Source organism: Phymastichus coffea, unplaced genomic scaffold (assembly GCF_024137745.1).
Source record: "Phymastichus coffea isolate CEN01 unplaced genomic scaffold, Cenicafe_Pcof_1.1 PCOF00117, whole genome shotgun sequence".
Classification (NCBI taxonomy): domain Eukaryota; kingdom Metazoa; phylum Arthropoda; class Insecta; order Hymenoptera; family Eulophidae; genus Phymastichus; species Phymastichus coffea.
The window spans coordinates 156423-173341 of NW_026706928.1; the positions used below are offsets into that span (position 1 = coordinate 156423).

General features: G+C 29.9%; 2 protein-coding genes across 14 annotated transcripts; both read right to left on the reverse strand.

Annotated features, from left to right (window-relative positions):
- Nucleotides 1-9: 9 nt before the first annotated feature.
- LOC131670911 (proton-coupled zinc antiporter SLC30A1) lies at nt 10-9163 on the reverse strand. The gene is made up of 8 exons (XM_058946905.1): nt 8917-9163; nt 7667-7853; nt 5361-5583; nt 4479-4758; nt 3916-4033; nt 3066-3281; nt 2882-2992; nt 10-1930 (listed from the first exon to the last, which is right to left on the reverse strand). The coding sequence occupies exons 2-8, from the start codon at nt 7841-7843 to the stop codon at nt 1715-1717; spliced, it is 1341 nt and encodes a 446-aa protein (XP_058802888.1). The 5' UTR covers nt 7844-7853; nt 8917-9163; the 3' UTR covers nt 10-1714.
- Nucleotides 9164-11323: 2160 nt separating this feature from the next.
- On the reverse strand, nt 11324-14744 carry LOC131670953 (uncharacterized). 13 transcript variants are annotated; one of them, XM_058946994.1, is made up of 6 exons: nt 14611-14744; nt 14228-14311; nt 13827-13895; nt 13546-13656; nt 12930-13322; nt 11326-12845 (listed from the first exon to the last, which is right to left on the reverse strand). In XM_058946994.1, exons 2-6 carry the CDS (start codon nt 14294-14296, stop codon nt 12318-12320), a joined length of 1170 nt encoding a protein of 389 aa, XP_058802977.1. In that variant the 5' UTR covers nt 14297-14311; nt 14611-14744; the 3' UTR covers nt 11326-12317. The 13 variants fall into 13 exon arrangements, with proteins under 13 accessions (XP_058802982.1, XP_058802983.1, XP_058802979.1 ...); XM_058946992.1 differs by having other exon boundaries at nt 14228-14334; nt 14611-14650; XM_058946988.1 differs by having other exon boundaries at nt 14228-14412; nt 14611-14647.
- Between the last annotated feature and the right edge of the window lie 2175 nt (nt 14745-16919).

The following is a 16919-nucleotide window of genomic DNA, read 5'->3' on the forward strand; positions in this document are numbered from 1 at the left end:
GACTGGATAAAATTTGTATTTAATCGTCATCATTGTATCTCAACATTAGACTATAAATAATAATTCCATACTCTGCTCTGCATTTTTTGTATATACACACTCGTATGCGATTACGCTTCGCAAAAACACGTATAGACTCTCGAGCGCTATTCGGTGCTTTTCGGCTTTTTTTGTGTATGGGTACTCAAGAAGTAAACGCAAAGCTACAGTTGGCAAATGACAAGATTCGTCATACGCGTAATCTTAATTTTAATTACTTCGTTATTTAATCTGTAAAAAAATTCATTATTTTCCACGCGAACACTAATTGTCACACGACGGATCAAAAAACGTTCGCGTGCATTTATTTATAATATTATATATATAATAATAACTAGTAAGAAGCTCTCGGTGAGATTAGAAAAAACGTTTACTTGTATTCCCCTCTTTCTCTCTCCTTTTCACATTCTTTGTAAAAAAGTGTGTACATTGGCTAAGAATATTATGTGTTTCGTATCAATTATTGTGCTCGAGTTTAAATTACAAATATGCGTAAAACGATGATTTTCGAAGAAATTGTTTTTTACTTTTAAAATGAATTAAAAAGTTATGTACAATTCAAAAAATGAAAAAAAAAATAATTAATTGGGCTACGCATACGCGATAAAAGGTAAATTATACCTATTGTGCTAAGCCTCTTCTTAACTAGGAAATGCGCATTTTTAAGCTTTTCCATCAACTTAAAAATTATTCCACCAATATATTGCAACGTTTTTTATAGAGAGCAAGCACTTGTACGCAAATTTTGATTCAACAATAGTAATAATAGTGTGATGGTACAAGTGCTTCGTTTAGATAAAACGAAAAAAAATTAAAGAAATTGCTAAGAAAATTGTTCAGTCCATCGAATACAATATTCAATGGTCAATAAATACAGTATATCTTGGGTTCAATTCACAGAAGACTTGGCGATCACAAAAAAGTACTTCATCTCAATTTGTTCCTCCCTACATTGTAACCTTAAATGTAACTAGATAAGATTTTTTTAGTCAACAACTATAATTTTTCTCTAAACTTGCCCTACTATTTACAGCCAAGTCAAAAAAATATATTCTCATGGCGCAGCTTTTTTCATATAAATGCAAATCAGCGCGCATAAATAACTCGTCGCACTCACGGCTCTTAGCTTGCCTGGGCATTTCTTACTAGGAGGAAGGAGACCGTGACAATGATTGTTTTTCTTTCTCTCTTTAGTTTCTTTCTTGCAGGGGGATCTCTCTCTCTCTCTCTCTTTCTCTCTCTCTCTCTCTCTCTCTCTCTCTCTCTCTCTTCTCTCTCTCTCTTCTCTCTCTCTCTCATTAATACAACAATAAAAATTAAATTAATTTTTTTGTTGAACATATAAATAGAAATGTTTTTTTTTTCATCGTTGGGCTATTTACAATGAACCTCTTTCTCACTTCTCTATCGTAAAAAATTTGATGTACAAGTATAAAAAATTTGATTAGTGATTAAGGCTTTCAGCTTACTCTGTAATTTTTGTAAACGTCACTGAATAGTTCGTGGACTGCAAAACAATAACAAATATCTGTTTCGTTTCCTACATATCCTCAATCATAAAAAAACTGTATAAAAATTTATTTACTGTCATGTCGCTATTTGCTTGTCCCTCATCAAGAAAGCGAGAAAAACAAATCATTAACAAAAAAAAAATTAAATTAAAATTGGTCTCTCTCTAGACCGAGGGCGAGATGAGAATCGAGCTAGTCATCTGGACGGAAGTGGGTGGTGGTGAAAGTAAATGTCCACGTTCCATTTCATTGAGTTCTTGTTGCTCGGACGTTGTCACCCCCGACAATACCGCGCCAGCAATCGAGTTACTTGAGCGACCCAAGTTGCTACGCTGTCTGCACAGGTATGGTGTCTCGCCCGGAGATGGTGTTTCTCGGCCCTAAATATCAAGTCATCAATTATTTTATATTGATTTATAAAAGTTTAGTTTAATAACAAATTACATAGGCACTCATGGGAAATTATATAAATAAAACATCAAAGTAGTAATTATAAACAAGGAAAGAAACACAAAGCGATAAAGAGTCTTAAATCAATAAAAGACGAAAGCTAGACGTGGCCGAATAGTTCTTTGTTTCTATTTCAACAATGTCAATGTAAAATTAGAATAGAATAATAACCACGTGCGCTTGATTAATTTTATCATGAAAATCAGTGCTTTGTTCTTATTTTTCTTTACAACTCATTTCACAATACTGCACATAAATACATGTACATATTTTTGCTGTATAAAAATTATGCATGATTGCATTCACAGAATATTTCAAAACAACTCAATGTTTAAAAAATGATTCAACAAAACAGATCATTAATTCGTTTAAGAAACGACGGCACAATGTAAATCTTACAGGTTTCCACTTAACTAGTTCGTATAAAAAACTGTAGGAGATTAAAACTCCAAACTTCCTAAAAAATAGGTTATTCTTTGTCAATTACCAGTGTGCAGGTTATTCCTCTGCTTATATAAAAGCTACTATTAAAGTTATTTTTAATCGGAAAACGCATTGTAGCACTGTGGACACAAGCCTATATTGATTTAAGAATTATAGGCGCTCCTTTGTTTATCCAATGCGCTACAAAACATTGAGAAAACATTGAGCGATAAAAAATAAAAGAAGGAATCGTAAGAAAAGTTACCCATGAAAATACTTGTCTCAGATCTTACGCATTCTAAACACGAACCGAAGCATTTGGTGTTGAAATACGTTGAATGAGGTTCGGTTCTTGGTGGTAATTGACTCTATTTAGGATAGAGGAAGGAAGGGGGGTTATCCAGGAGAGATATTTCATGGAGGAAAAATGTATTAGATATAAATGTATAGGCGCTGACCTGTTTCGAAGGACCACAGCACGTGGCTTGGTTGCAGGATTTGTCAGTTTTTGGACAATCAAGCACACAGTCTTCTGTAGGAGTCTGCTTAATTTCGCTATTAGTTTGATACTGCAGAAAAGACAAATACTGTTAGGCACATAATAAATAACAGGAGAAAAATAAAATTTAATTTAACTCTGACATCAACAAATTCAGGCTGTATGGTCGTGGAGTGAATGCCCTCATTGTGGAAGAACTCTTTGACTTGTTCAGCAATCTTCATATACTCAGACAAATTGCGACAACGTATATGCGCCGAAGCAATGATTCTGTCACCAGCCAATTGCCACACGTGAAATTCATGAACCGCCAATACACCATCGACGTTTTCCAGTAGTCTTTGTTGAATCGCATCGACCTAACAAAGAAAAAAAATAAATGTCGCGAACAAAAGAAACTGCTTTTCGTCACATAGATTAAATACTTCATATCACTATCGGAAATACAAATTTAATTACAACTTTAATAACTCTTATCATTGTACATTCGTTGATTAGTTTTTAAAAGTATCAATGAACGAATGTTATACAAAAAAGATCGATCTTAATCCATCAGTAAAACGATAAGCGACAATTGTTTACAGAAAGAAAGAGAATGAGAGACGTTCAATTATCTTTATACTTTTTTATCGATTCTCCAATCTTATCCTAAAAACAACTAATTCGAATGGATAAGTTTAAAAAAAAAATTATTAACCTACATTGATATTAATCGAAAACTTCAAATCGATCATTAATAAGAAAATTTACTGCACGTGTAACAACTTAAAAGCAGACATGCCTACAAAACTACAATATCATCGATAATATAATAAACCATGAGTTGTTACATTCTAAAATTCTAAGTCAGAATTTTTTTTTATCAGCATCAAGAGAAAAGAAAACGCATGGACTTTTATCAGAAACACGTCAAGGCCGTTATCAGGACCTTTACTTCTCTCACTCTCGAAATTCTGATAAAACCGATTATATTCAATCTTAATCGTTTTCTACCTGTATGTGTGTCGGAACGGTCTGCAGTAAAATCAAGGCGGATTCTTGCAGTAAAGGCCAAACCGATTTCAATATGAGAATCACCAACAGCAATGAAAGCGCTGGGTCAATGTAGGACCTGCGTTGAAGAAATGAGAGCATATTAGTTACATGACAATCAATATATATTACGTAACTTGATTTCGATTTCTTTTTGTCTAATAAGGCACTCGTAAGAATTATTGTCATGATATTCAATTTTATTTGTCGTTTTTTTTTAATGAGCCAACTAAATATAGATTATGAGTCAATAAAACGGAATTGATAACTTTTATTCAATTAACAAATCGTGTTAAAAAAAAATAACTGCAGTAAGAACAAAATTAACGAATCATAACACCAATAAAAAAAAAGACTAACAGTGAAACGCACCACCGTTACTTCTCTCTCTCTCTCTCTCTCTCTCTCTCTCTCTCTCTCTCTCTCTCTCTCTCTCTCTCTCTCTCTCTCTCTCTCTCTCTCTCTATACAGTTATACATTTTTACCTTGACCTTGAGTGCAACAACAATAAAAAGAGCACTCACTTGTATTTCCAGTTTGTTAACCAGACAATCAAAGCCGAAACAATGACAATAACTGATCCCAAAGCATCTGACAAGACGTGAAGAAATACACCACGCATATTCATCTGACTGGCATCTCCATGTGCATGCCCGTGATGTCCATGACCGTTGCCGATACGTTTGATCGGTGAAGGTGGACGATATGTTTCGTCGTTTTCGTTGTCGTCGCTACCAACCAACGTACTCAGACGGTTGTGACTTATGCCGTACGAATGTCCGTGTGAATGGCCATGACCGTGCTCTGAAAGTCAAAAAACAATTAATGAATGTCTCGGTTCACACAGAAACGTGTTAGAGTACAGGATTGGATTGCGAAATTTTTACGTTTTCTTTTGTTATTTTTTGTAGGTGAAATTGAACACTACATAATTTTTAAGTAAAATATTACGTAACTTCCTTGTACATACTTTTTTTTGGCTACTACAAAAGGTATGTTTTTTAAATTAGTTTCGAGAAAAATCTATTAGCGTAATACTTTGTTACACAATTGCGACAGTGGAAGAAAAAAATGTACAAAATAGCGTCACAAAAATTGTGTGAGCCACTTTGAATGCGATTAAAGTTGAAAATTGTCGATAAACCCGCGTAACCGCAACAGACAACGCATATCAATTTACACTTTAAAAAGTAGAAGCACAGCTTGCGAAACGATAAAATCAAATGACAACTCGCATCAGTAGAAAATTTCCCCGTCGCTAAAAGCAATTCCAAGAAACCAATTAGTATCCTAGATGGTGATGGAATTCATTTAGTATTGATTTTTCCTACTACTGCGTTCGCGCTATCAACTTTTTACTTGATCGTCGAATGATGATTATTTTTTGTTTATTTTTTTTTACTAACCATGGAAAAGACAAAGTCCAACTAGGTTGACGAGTAAACCAAGAGCTCCAACTACTACGAGAAATTCAGGTTCGTGAATATCTTCGACTTCGATGAAACGTTTACACGCTTCGACAGTTATACTGAAGCACAAGGCTACCAAAAATACTGCGTTCACCAGTGCGCCCAAAACCTCTGCGCGAGCCCAACCGAATGTGTTCTTCGACCACTTCTTCGGAGACATCTGTAATGATCCAATTCACATTTGACATTACAATTAAAATACATTGGATTAATGGTTATATGATAAAGTTTCAACTGTGATGATGAATAGATATAATTTCAATTAACTATTGCGATGAAACTGTAAAGCTTCACGTCAATACGAAAATTATCATTTGATATTACAATAGTGGAGCTGATTGAAACAATCCAATGTTTAAAGTAACATAGCAATGAAATCTTGAGCATAATTGAAGTAACAATGTACGCATTCATATGTATTGTTCATGTGACAATAGCATTATTGTACTATTGGACAAAAGCTATTGCAACTTGAAATATCTTTGACTTAATAATAATCAGAAAAAATTGCTGAAATAATATTTTTATCAAATTTTAAGATTAAATATTTCATAAATGAAAATTAAAATATTAAACAAGTTATAATTGAGATGGTAATTAATTGAAAATTTTATGTAAAAATAATTAGAATGATAGGTTAATAGCTAATAAATGATTATTTCAAAGAGGATATGAAACTGCAAATCAAGCATTACAATACAACTGTTCAATAACACAGGCCGACAAAAATAAAACCAAATCCTGAAACAGAAACAAGAACTCGCGTACCCGAAGGATTACGTCAAGTTTTCAAGATACCCTTACCTATAAGGGCGAAAAACACGATTTTTGTCTATATTCGTGGTTATCTACTACTACCAATAATTTTTTTTAAACGGATAGCCCCGCTCTGAAGCAGAACACTTACCTTAAAAACCCAGCCTACAAATCTTGTACATATCTCTTTTCTTTTTACAGAGATATCGAAGATTGAATTTTAAGTATTTTTGATATTTCACTAGTACGTCATTAGTTGAGGTTATAGATTCGCAGGTTACAGGGTTCGGGGGTTAAGAACATTGGAATTTAGGGCTCTAACATTATACGCTCAAAGAATATGTGGTACGAAATTTGAGGAAATACGATATACCTTCATATGTAAAGTAATTTTTCTCTTCATATCTTTTTTCAAAATCAAGGATAGTGTTTTTTTGTATTTTGAGGTTAGAAATTTTGAGATTCTGAAGTAGTTTTAGTATTCAATAGTTGTAACAAATTGTACGTCTCATAGAACATGAATATATTATATCGGTTCATATCTTGATTTGCCGGGTTGGGTTGGGTTTTCGAAGTACTAGTGAAATTTCGAAAAAACTTAAATTTCAATCTTCGATATACCAGTAAAAAAAAAGATGTACAAGATTTGGAGGCAGGATTTTGTAGGATGACAGTTCTTTAAAATTCGTTTAAAAAAAATTCTTGCTGGTAGTAGATATCAACGAATATAGCTAAAAATCGTGTTTTTCGTACTTATAGGTTAGGATATCTCAAAAATCTGACATATTAGGTTAATTCTGATGTCGAATTTCGATTTAGCACATCAAAATCTTTCGAGTACGCAAGGTTTCGTTTCTGAATCAGAAATTTGTCATGCTGTGTAAATTAATGTACAGTAATTTGCACATATTTACATGATAAGTTTTGATATAATCAGTGATTATATCGCATACAATTGATTTCAATACTGAAATTTTATTGTTACCTCAATATTGATTAGCATAAGATACAAAAAATTTCGAAAAGGAATGGTAGTATTAAAATTGATAGAGAAACAACAGAGAAATAAATAAATTAATTGTTTTCATTAATTACATCATTTCAAATGAATTGATATACATCCAATTAAACAAATGCACAAAGATAGACTAAAAGAAGCAATGGCAAATCAAGTATATAAAAAAAGGCATTGTGTGATCATATTTGATGCTGAAAAGGAATGCCAAGAAAACCTTGAAATTTACTGGATAAAGTCACGGTAACAGGAAACTTGATTGTGCTCAAGTAATTGCTTTTTATAAAAAATTTAATAAAAAACTATATTGTTCTATATGTGCAGCTCAGGATTATTGCAGATAAATGGATTGGATACGTCTGATCATATGTAACACTCTGACTATTTTTAGGAATTATATAATCATCATGATTACCTACAGTTAATAATTCATACAAGGATTTACAAGAATTATGTATTGTATTATACTTACTTTTACTGATAGGAAAGCTACAACTAGTGCAGCCACATCTGACAACATGTGAAAACTATCCGCTATTAACGCCATGGAGTTAGTCATATATCCCACAATAATCTCTACCAAGAAGAAAAATGCTGTCAGCCAGAGCATAGTCAGCAGACGACATTTTTTTCCATTAAAACGCCCCATGTTGAATTATCTGCAACAAAAATGAAAAAAAGAACATTGAAAATTATGTTCTGGTACTTAATCAAAATAAGAATAGCATGGGTCAGCGGCACTTTATGTCTCTTAATTATCTATCATATTTCTCAAGAAAGATAACTTTGGAGTAATTACTCTTAGAATGATCAAGCATCAATGGAAATTTGCAATAGGACTTCAATGAATTGAACTCCCCAAGCTTATCATTCCAGGCACTAACAAAAATCCTTCTGCAAAGAGAGTCTCACTTTTATCTTTAATCCTTGATTCACAATGTGAATGTATGTAAAGTAATCTATTCTGGTTTACTTTCTATTGAAAAAGGAGAAAAAAAAATGAAAGCAGGTAAATCAAACAGAAACTGTTATCGAGCAAGGAAGTCTCATAATTATCAGCATTAAAAATTATCAAAGCCAACTTCTCAGAAACTCTGTCAGTTGATTGATCAAGATCATTGGAGCGGTTTTTTAAAGACTGCAATTGATAAAACTGCCTGGGACTCGTTTATCTACGCACATAACTCGAGGATTTTCACACACTATTCACTGATAATAAATAATCTAGGCCTCCACTGTGCTACTTTGGAATCCTAATTTCCGAAGCTTTGAGAGATGGTAAACCGCTTCTCGAGTGAACAATATTACTAATTTGTCGAGTGAAATAATCAATTTTTCTTTTCATTTTCGCTTGATACTCTCACTCTCTTCCACGCTTGAACGGCGAATTTTATTGTTGCTCACGAGGAATCGGCTAAAAATAGATTGACGCGAAGCTCCGAAAATAAGCGATAAAAAAAATTCATCGCTCTCTTACAATGACACTCGTCTTCTAAGACAGGGCAGAGAAAATTAATTGAGTCAATACAAATTTGGGATCAGTGTGTCAGATTAGATTTAGGCAGAGGTCCTCACGCGATTGGTCAACAACGTTAAAAGGTCATTTAGAGATGTGTGTTATAAGTATATATATGTGTCTGTGTGTGTGCCACCTAATCTTTAAGCCATGAATCATTCCGTTTGATTTTAGGTTAGAGATGTCCGTGAGAAACAATTTCTCACCTATTTGACTACTCGAAGAATGTAGGGGCTCGATAAAAAACTATTGCGATGAACTTCACAATCAGATGACCACGGGCATTTTCCACTAAGAACACGACGCTTTCTATTGCTGGTTTCTTTAATAATACAATTGTACTCGCGCGACTCGCTCACTCTCTCTCTCGCGCGCACACACACTTTTTTCACTACACTCGCGCGCACGCGATACTCCGTGCTATGCACTAATCGGTCGCCGAGGGAAAACTGAGTATTGTGTACACAGCACGCGATCGACGGAACGATGGCCAGAGACTAAAAAAAGATATAGAGAACGTAACGTGACTGTCCGATTACCATGTCAGTTTTTTTACGCGCGTCGCGCAAGCTTTTTTCTAATTACGGAAATGAAATGAAAAATTTCTTTTTCATTGTATTACTATATAATTCAATATTTGATAGATTTCATTATTTACTTAATATTATAAAATTACAATTAATAATAACCATTACGTGGTTTTAGCTCATCATTTTATGACTCCTTTTTTAACTTTCTATAAAAAATAAACGAAAATTATTATCTATTATGTAAGTTACATATGTAAAGTTGTTAGATGGTATAAATAGAAAATGACTGCTTTCCGATACAAAAGTATTTTTTCAACTTTTCCTTTCAATCGGAACTGCTATTACTATACTCACATTAATCCTTTTATAATTCTTTTAGAATCAGCGTAAATAATAATCAGCGTAATATTTCATCATCAATTGACTTTGATAATTTTTCAACATTCGTGTGGTTTTTATTGACAACGTGTAGTGAGTCAGTATAAAAAAATGATGGAATAAAATATATTATTGAAAATTATTCTACTAAAAATAATATCAGTGTTTGTAGGAATGTTCTATAATATCCTTTCTTTTTAGGGAATCTGCGGCTTTTGGATTTTTGCTTCCTATAATTGATACATTGTGTTAGAACCTTTCAAGGTATAATTTTGTCAAAAAAGTAATTAATCTTAACAACCTTCGCTGATCTTCTTAGTTTCGACAATAACTCTGTTCTTATGAGATTTATGGCGAAAAAACTGTTCTCTTATGTTTTCGGTTTTTGATCTTACCAATAATTAAACTGCATGTAAATCAAAACAGCAAACATATATATATTGATTGGATCGGACAAAAAATATACAATAAATTTGTAAAGCATATTTCGCCATTCGTAATAGTTAATAATTCAAGAAATTATTTTAAGGAATGATTAATACGGAAAACTTGAGAAATTGTGCAACGTTAATGTTAAAGTAATGCAACAATAAAGTTTAGTGACCCCCATACATAATGCGTGAAAGTAATATAGAAATGATATCATAAAAACTGATTCTATATGTCCGCCATTCGATACGAAAGAAAAATTATAATCTTTATACTTTAAGCGTTAGATATTGAAAATTGATTTGATTTAATTCTATTGTCAAAATGAGCAATATCGTTTCTTGCAAACACTACAAAGAAAAAAAATAACAAAATAAAATCAGCAGTGTTAATTAGAGTACATAATTAATAAATGCAGTGGTGACCGTCAACTGCTATTCAATGAATATTAATGAAGAAATCTATATCAGTATAATCTACTGAGATCACGCGAATATTTTATATCGCGCCTTCATGATTGGCTATAGTTACATCATTGGAAAACAGCTGTTGAACTACTGGGCAATAAGTATCATGTTCAGTTAGAATAATGGTAAATATATATGTAGAAGATACCAAGTTATAGCGTGCTCAAAGAAATATTTAGTCATGTGTCGGTATATCTTTAAAGATTTAAAGTATTTTTATACCTGGATTTCTCACCAGCAAGGGGGCACTTGTAGCTTAAAAATTGAACGTTTAATAACAATTTAAAGGTTTTTGTAATGCTATCAAAATTTAATAATAGCAGCAAATTATTTTTAAGAAAAAAAAATTGTTGCATCAATGCCAACATATAATTACATATTACGCAACAAAGAAATTAGCAGCATATGTCAATCAATTTTTAAATTCTTAATATTTAGCATAGTTTAATGTATCTGCAATATTTTATAAAACAAGTAGAATTGCAAGCTATTCACTTTCATGCGATACAAATCATTCCATTCAGAAGCACTGAATTTTTTTATTAAAACAAATATCATGTTCTTAGTTGCACCTGAAACTACTTTAAGCCTATAATGCATCATAACAACCAACAAATATTAAATTTTCACATCAAACTTTGTAAATAATTATTCCTGTTTTTGGCTACATTACAAAAATACGTCAAAATGATATTTTCAGCTAGTTTGGTATGCAATACACTTTCGAAGCTATTATCATTAACAATACTTGTAAGCATTTGTAATATTCCAAAAAATATTATTTGTAATTAAAAAAATCATTGTCATTGTAAAAAAAAAACTTTATTTTATAATCTCGATATGATATTATAAAAATAACATTTTTGTAATTTCACACTGGATTTCCGATTAGATATATTCCTTTCAGTTGTAACAAAATATTCCGATTTGGAAACGGTAATGAAATTTGTATACATTTTTTTTTATATACTTTAATTAAATTTAAAATTTTTCTAAAAATACTACATAGTTTTTAAATTTGTATATGAATATTATATCAATTTACCTATAAAACAAATTTTTATTCTGTTTCAAATATTGAGTTTTTTTTTTAAATGTATAAATTTGTATCAATAATTGTTCAGTATTTTTCTAAACTTTATATAATCTTACATTTGTGACTAGATCGATCTAACTGTGGCAACTGAGGTCAATAAAATTGATTTCAAAGACGAATTATGATCCAATATTCATGAAACGTTACATTCTCGTATTATGGAAATAAATAGCTAGATCAGAAATTGAAATAATCTTCGACCATTTATTTAAAAATCTTCCGATTCTTTAAATTTCATTAATTGATTATAGACAAATTTTTGATTTACTCTCTTAAAAATCTTGGTTTTGTAACACATGTACATTTTTGAGATATTCTTGCTTAAAAATAAAATTTATAGTAATTATTTTCGATGCGCAAGTAGAAAAACTAGGCGGATGGAAATTTAACACTGAATATAGTAACTGAAAAATAATTTTTAAATAAACAAACGTACAAAAAATATGTTTATGCATTACAAAAATTATGACGTCTATCACAATACAATTATTTTAAAATATTTATAATATGTAAATGCATATAGTGCATCTGATTATCATTATAAGCGTTTAGAGTAAAGCCACAGAAAATGATATTTCAGTAACTAAGTCATTATCAACAAATTGATACACATAACAAGAAAATTATATACACTTCATTACAAATACAAATCCTAATAATTTTTCAAGTTATAAACACAAGTCAATATTAATCTAAATAATCATTACCTATCTATTTGGTTGAACCATACACATATCTATAACATCATGAATTAGATATCTAAGACTGTGTATATTGTATTTTTTTATTAAGACGTCCTTAACGTTTTGTTCATTTTCCTCTGATAGTACTTCTGGTCCATTTTGTAAAACTTGATTAAATAATTCTTCAGACTTGTTTAAATCAGTTTTGGACTTCATTAGATTTAAAATATCATCCACTGACACTGATTCTAATATTTCATGTTTGTATACTTTCAAGATATTAGCCAATTCCATTGTACCAAAATTTTCAAGAATATCAATTATCTCATCTGTATTCAAATTTTCTAGTATTTTAGCTTTCAATTCATAGCCACATACATTTACTATTGCTTCTATAAAATCATGACCAACATAATTATAAAGTCCTTCTAAAGTCTTTTGCAAATGTGAACTCTTTTTATCTGAATTTGAACTGTCATTATTCAAGTTGATATTGAGTATTCTGGATGTTTCGCTTTGTATTCTATCCTTACTCCATTCATTTCTTTTCTCCTAAAATATTATGTATTTTATTTGAAACTCTTTAGTAATAATTATCAAAAAGGTTGTTAAAAGTATGGGAAGAATGGTACTTACTTTATATTTCAGAAGGATTGTCTGAGCATCAAGTTCTTTTGAGAGTAGATTAAAAAGTATTGTTTGATCACTTTCTTCAATGAATTTTTCATAGTCTATCTTGCTTTTCTTCATTTTTTTCGATGACCTTCCCTTACGCTTTACCACAAGTTTCCGCTTACACTGCTTGTTCTTTATCAGAGATGCGTCATCCTCAGTCATTTGACTAGTTGAAAGTTGATTAGTTGGAATCATGATTTTTCTGCCAAGTGGCATTTCATCCATCATATTTCTTTCGTTAAATGATAAAGAGTCAGAAATAGCATATTCATTTTTAATTTGTGATTTCACAGTAAGTGCAATAGGGTTTTCATCTATATTTTCTTGTGTATTATTATAATCCACTGATATTCCCTACATAAATTACAAAAGCAAAATCTTAAATTCTAATATTTAGTTAATCTCTATGCATCATACATATTACTAATATTTTTGAATTTCGTAGCAAATATGACATTTCATTTTTCTATATTATGTTGTTTTAATGAAATTTTTTACATTTACTGTATTACAAAAATTACCATAAATCATATTATTTCAATATTAAAAATATAATTTAGTAATGTTTTGTACTTACATGTATCGATAAGTTGTGGTTTATGCTAAAAGAATCATTCGGATTGGTTACTACATTGACATCCCGATTATTTCTATTAGGTTGTTCTATAATTGGTGTTGTTAAGTTTATCTAAAGGATAAAATATAGCAAAAATCAGTGAATAGCTATTAATAAGATAAGTAACTTGCAATTTTCAATTACACAAGTGTCTATGTAAGCAGTTTACAATGTAATTATGAATATAGAATGACAAAAATATTTATTTATAAAAAATTTAGGCAAATATATTTTACACCTACTATTCTTACTGGCATTGGTAAATCACTGGAAGAAAAGTTACTATCTTTAGATCTGCCTATCTCGGTTACCTGTAAAAAGTTAAGAATTTTCTTTTAACAAAAAAAAATAATAATGGAAAAATACTTGCAAAATGATTAAAAAATTATCCATTAATTTATTGTATTATATATATATATATATATATATATATATATATATATATAGTAATTGTAAAGCTATGTAAAAATAAAGCATTTGTTTGGGACGTATTAAAATTTATATATAATAAATTATTCATATATAATAAATTCATATATATATGAATAATTTATATATATATATATATTCTTTATTTTTACATAGCTTTACAATTACTATTTATTATTTCTATGGTGTCGTTATATTATTTACAATCATATACCTGTGTCTCCTGGAGCTTAATAAAATAATCAACGACTGCATCTTCATGCCTGAGTGATGTATCGCCCATGTTTTCACGAATATTCTGTGATTAGCATTGTTTTTGTTCTATAGATAATCATAATTATACCGATAGATTGTAATTTACACTAGCCGCATTTTTTTTCATACTGTTATAGATCAACACTATGAAAAAAAATTAGGCTAGTGTAAGTTACAAGCAAACAAAGTTATTGGTGAAAAACTACTTTCAATGCAATCGACAGTGTCAATAAAAAAAATTTCGTTATTATCACAATTTAAGGCATACTCAGAGCCTATAATTTGTTCACAAGATCGATGTTGTGCAACTAATGATTCATGATATTATACGTGTACGAAAACCTTTGCGATCCTTTTCCAGTCGAAGCAGCTATATATACTATAATGTGTTGCTGGCCTTTGTAAGGATAAACAATGGCTTAATAGAAGTTTTGTCACATTTACCTTCTATATTTATATAGCTCACACTAGCGAGAACTGTCTGCAAAACAAAGATTTAAATACAATTCGTAATAGAAAATGTGATCGTTAAAACCGAACCACGGAACTGACTGACGATTGATCCCATTTTTGAAAGGAATATTAATGTAGTTGTAATTACATGAAAAAATATCCCTTCATTTTTTGTACTAAAGTAATTGAGAAGTTATATGCGATATACGTGTATCAATTAATTTGTTGGCTTATTAGTTTATTTATATGAAATATTTTTTACAAGCTTATAATTTTAAGTAAATTTAATATATATTTCTTCATGCACTGAGAATAAATCTACACGAAAATTTGAAAACAGGCTATATATGTCCTAAATACCTACTTTTGAATGAAGCTTATTATTTAAATAAATGGAAAAGAAGATAAATCGAGCATAATTTTTCAATTTTTTGCTAAGCCCCCCCCCCGGCTTCCTTTATATATATATATATATATATATATATATATACACAACCTTTTAAACGAAATCTTGCTATTCTGTTACACTGAATTATTTTGTGCTCATAATTTTAATTTATTTTGTCTTCCTTAACTATAACTTAAGATTGTGATCAAAATTTTGTTCAGAAGTAAAATCAAGTAAAAATTCAGTTTTTCGGGTTTTATATAAAAATTTCTCAATTCCTCGATTTTTTTAGCTTCTTTTAACAAACTTAATTATTCATTATTGAGATTGTGTAAAGTCAAGTATAAATACCTATAATATATTAAATTGATTCATGTTTACTCAACAGATTTTATCTCAAAGCACTATATAAGTAGTTTTCAAATTATAAAATATTTCTCAAAATTTATAAGTAACTTGTAAAACTAAACATTTATATACTCATACTAATTGTGTTAGTTAAAAAATTTGCCAGTATTAAATTTTCCTAACAAATCTTCAGATGTTCTTTTCTACCTAAAACGTGTCAAATATGAAAGAAAATGACAGAGTAAATCCTTAACATAAAAATTGTTAACCACTGAATGCAATAACTTTATATATAATTATATTTTGCTAAATATTAAATAATTTCTAATATTTCTATTAAGAACATTCTTTTAAGTAGCATATAATAATATTTAAAAATATATATACAACATGCTAACTTAAATTAATAAAGAAAATTATAATATCTTTAATTATCCATAATGACTGAAATAAATTTGTATGTGGTGTTGAAAAGTTTACTAATGTTGAAATTTCTATAAAAATTTGTAACATTCTTCTTATTGTTATTTGACAAATATCATATGAATGCCATAATACATTTTCTTGTGAGAAAATCAAAAACATAATACTTGAAAATTTCTAATATTTGTAACGTTCACAAAGCATTTTTAGCAAGTTAGTTCTCTTATAACTAGTTTTTATAAAAAAATGTATATATAAATATAAACTGTTTAATTAACTTTATGAAACTTTTAGTTCTCTTTTGAATACAAATAAACAAATCACTAATCTAAACCAAACAACTTCTCTTTTTATATTCGTTTCAGTGTAATCTGATAAATTTGTATGATAGATTAACCAGCTCATCAGTTTCAAAATGTTTGATTAAAATAATTGGAATATTCTTTTTTGTTTTCATTGAAAATATTTTTGAGATATTTCCTAACATATAATTATAACAATTAACAACTTTTTTGATTTTATGAAATCAATGATTGCATCTGGTCCTCGTTTTGAAATCATTTCCAAGAGAACTTTCAATAGTGTCTGTGATGTTTCAGAATTATTTCTAGTTTGTATCTCATTAATAATGGTTTCATCTTATGCCAACTCCAACATTTGGTGAACTAAAGCTCTGTTGTGACTTTGTCGAAGCAAACTTTGACAACTTTTGACATAACTCTTTATCTGTTGAGCATCTAAAAGTTCAAAAAATTCAAAAAAATATGTTCTGATTTTCAGCTCTAAGACTCTTGACCTTGACTCTAAAATTCAAAAGTTTCTGCAATACTTTTTGAAGACTTAACAATTTTATAGTTGTATCTACCTAAAATCTACTATCTAAATAGTACTTAAATATTTATTATGAATTCAAATGAGGTTATATGCTACAAATCGAGATTTCATCATTCAGGGCAGTGTTGCTGCTGGAAAATTTTTTTTCGGGGTTATTAGAAATTACCCCTTTTAACATAATGCAATAATTTCTAGGGACCCTGGA

Coding starts and splice junctions, on each gene's coding strand:
- LOC131670911 (XM_058946905.1), bottom strand. CDS start 7,843: ATGGGGCGTTTTAATGGAAAAAAATGTCGTCTGCTGACTATGCTCTGG. Junction 4,034..4,478: donor TTAACAAACTGGAAATACAA/GTGAGTGCTCTT, acceptor TCTTCAACGCAG/GTCCTACATTGACCCAGCGC. Junction 1,931..2,881: donor GCTGTGGTCCTTCGAAACAG/GTCAGCGCCTAT, acceptor CTTGATATTTAG/GGCCGAGAAACACCATCTCC.
- LOC131670953 (XM_058946994.1), bottom strand. CDS start 14,296: ATGGGCGATACATCACTCAGGCATGAAGATGCAGTCGTTGATTATTTT. Junction 13,896..14,227: donor TTAAGCTCCAGGAGACACAG/GTATATGATTGT, acceptor AACTTTTTACAG/GTAACCGAGATAGGCAGATC. Junction 12,846..12,929: donor CAATCCTTCTGAAATATAAA/GTAAGTACCATT, acceptor ATAATATTTTAG/GAGAAAAGAAATGAATGGAG.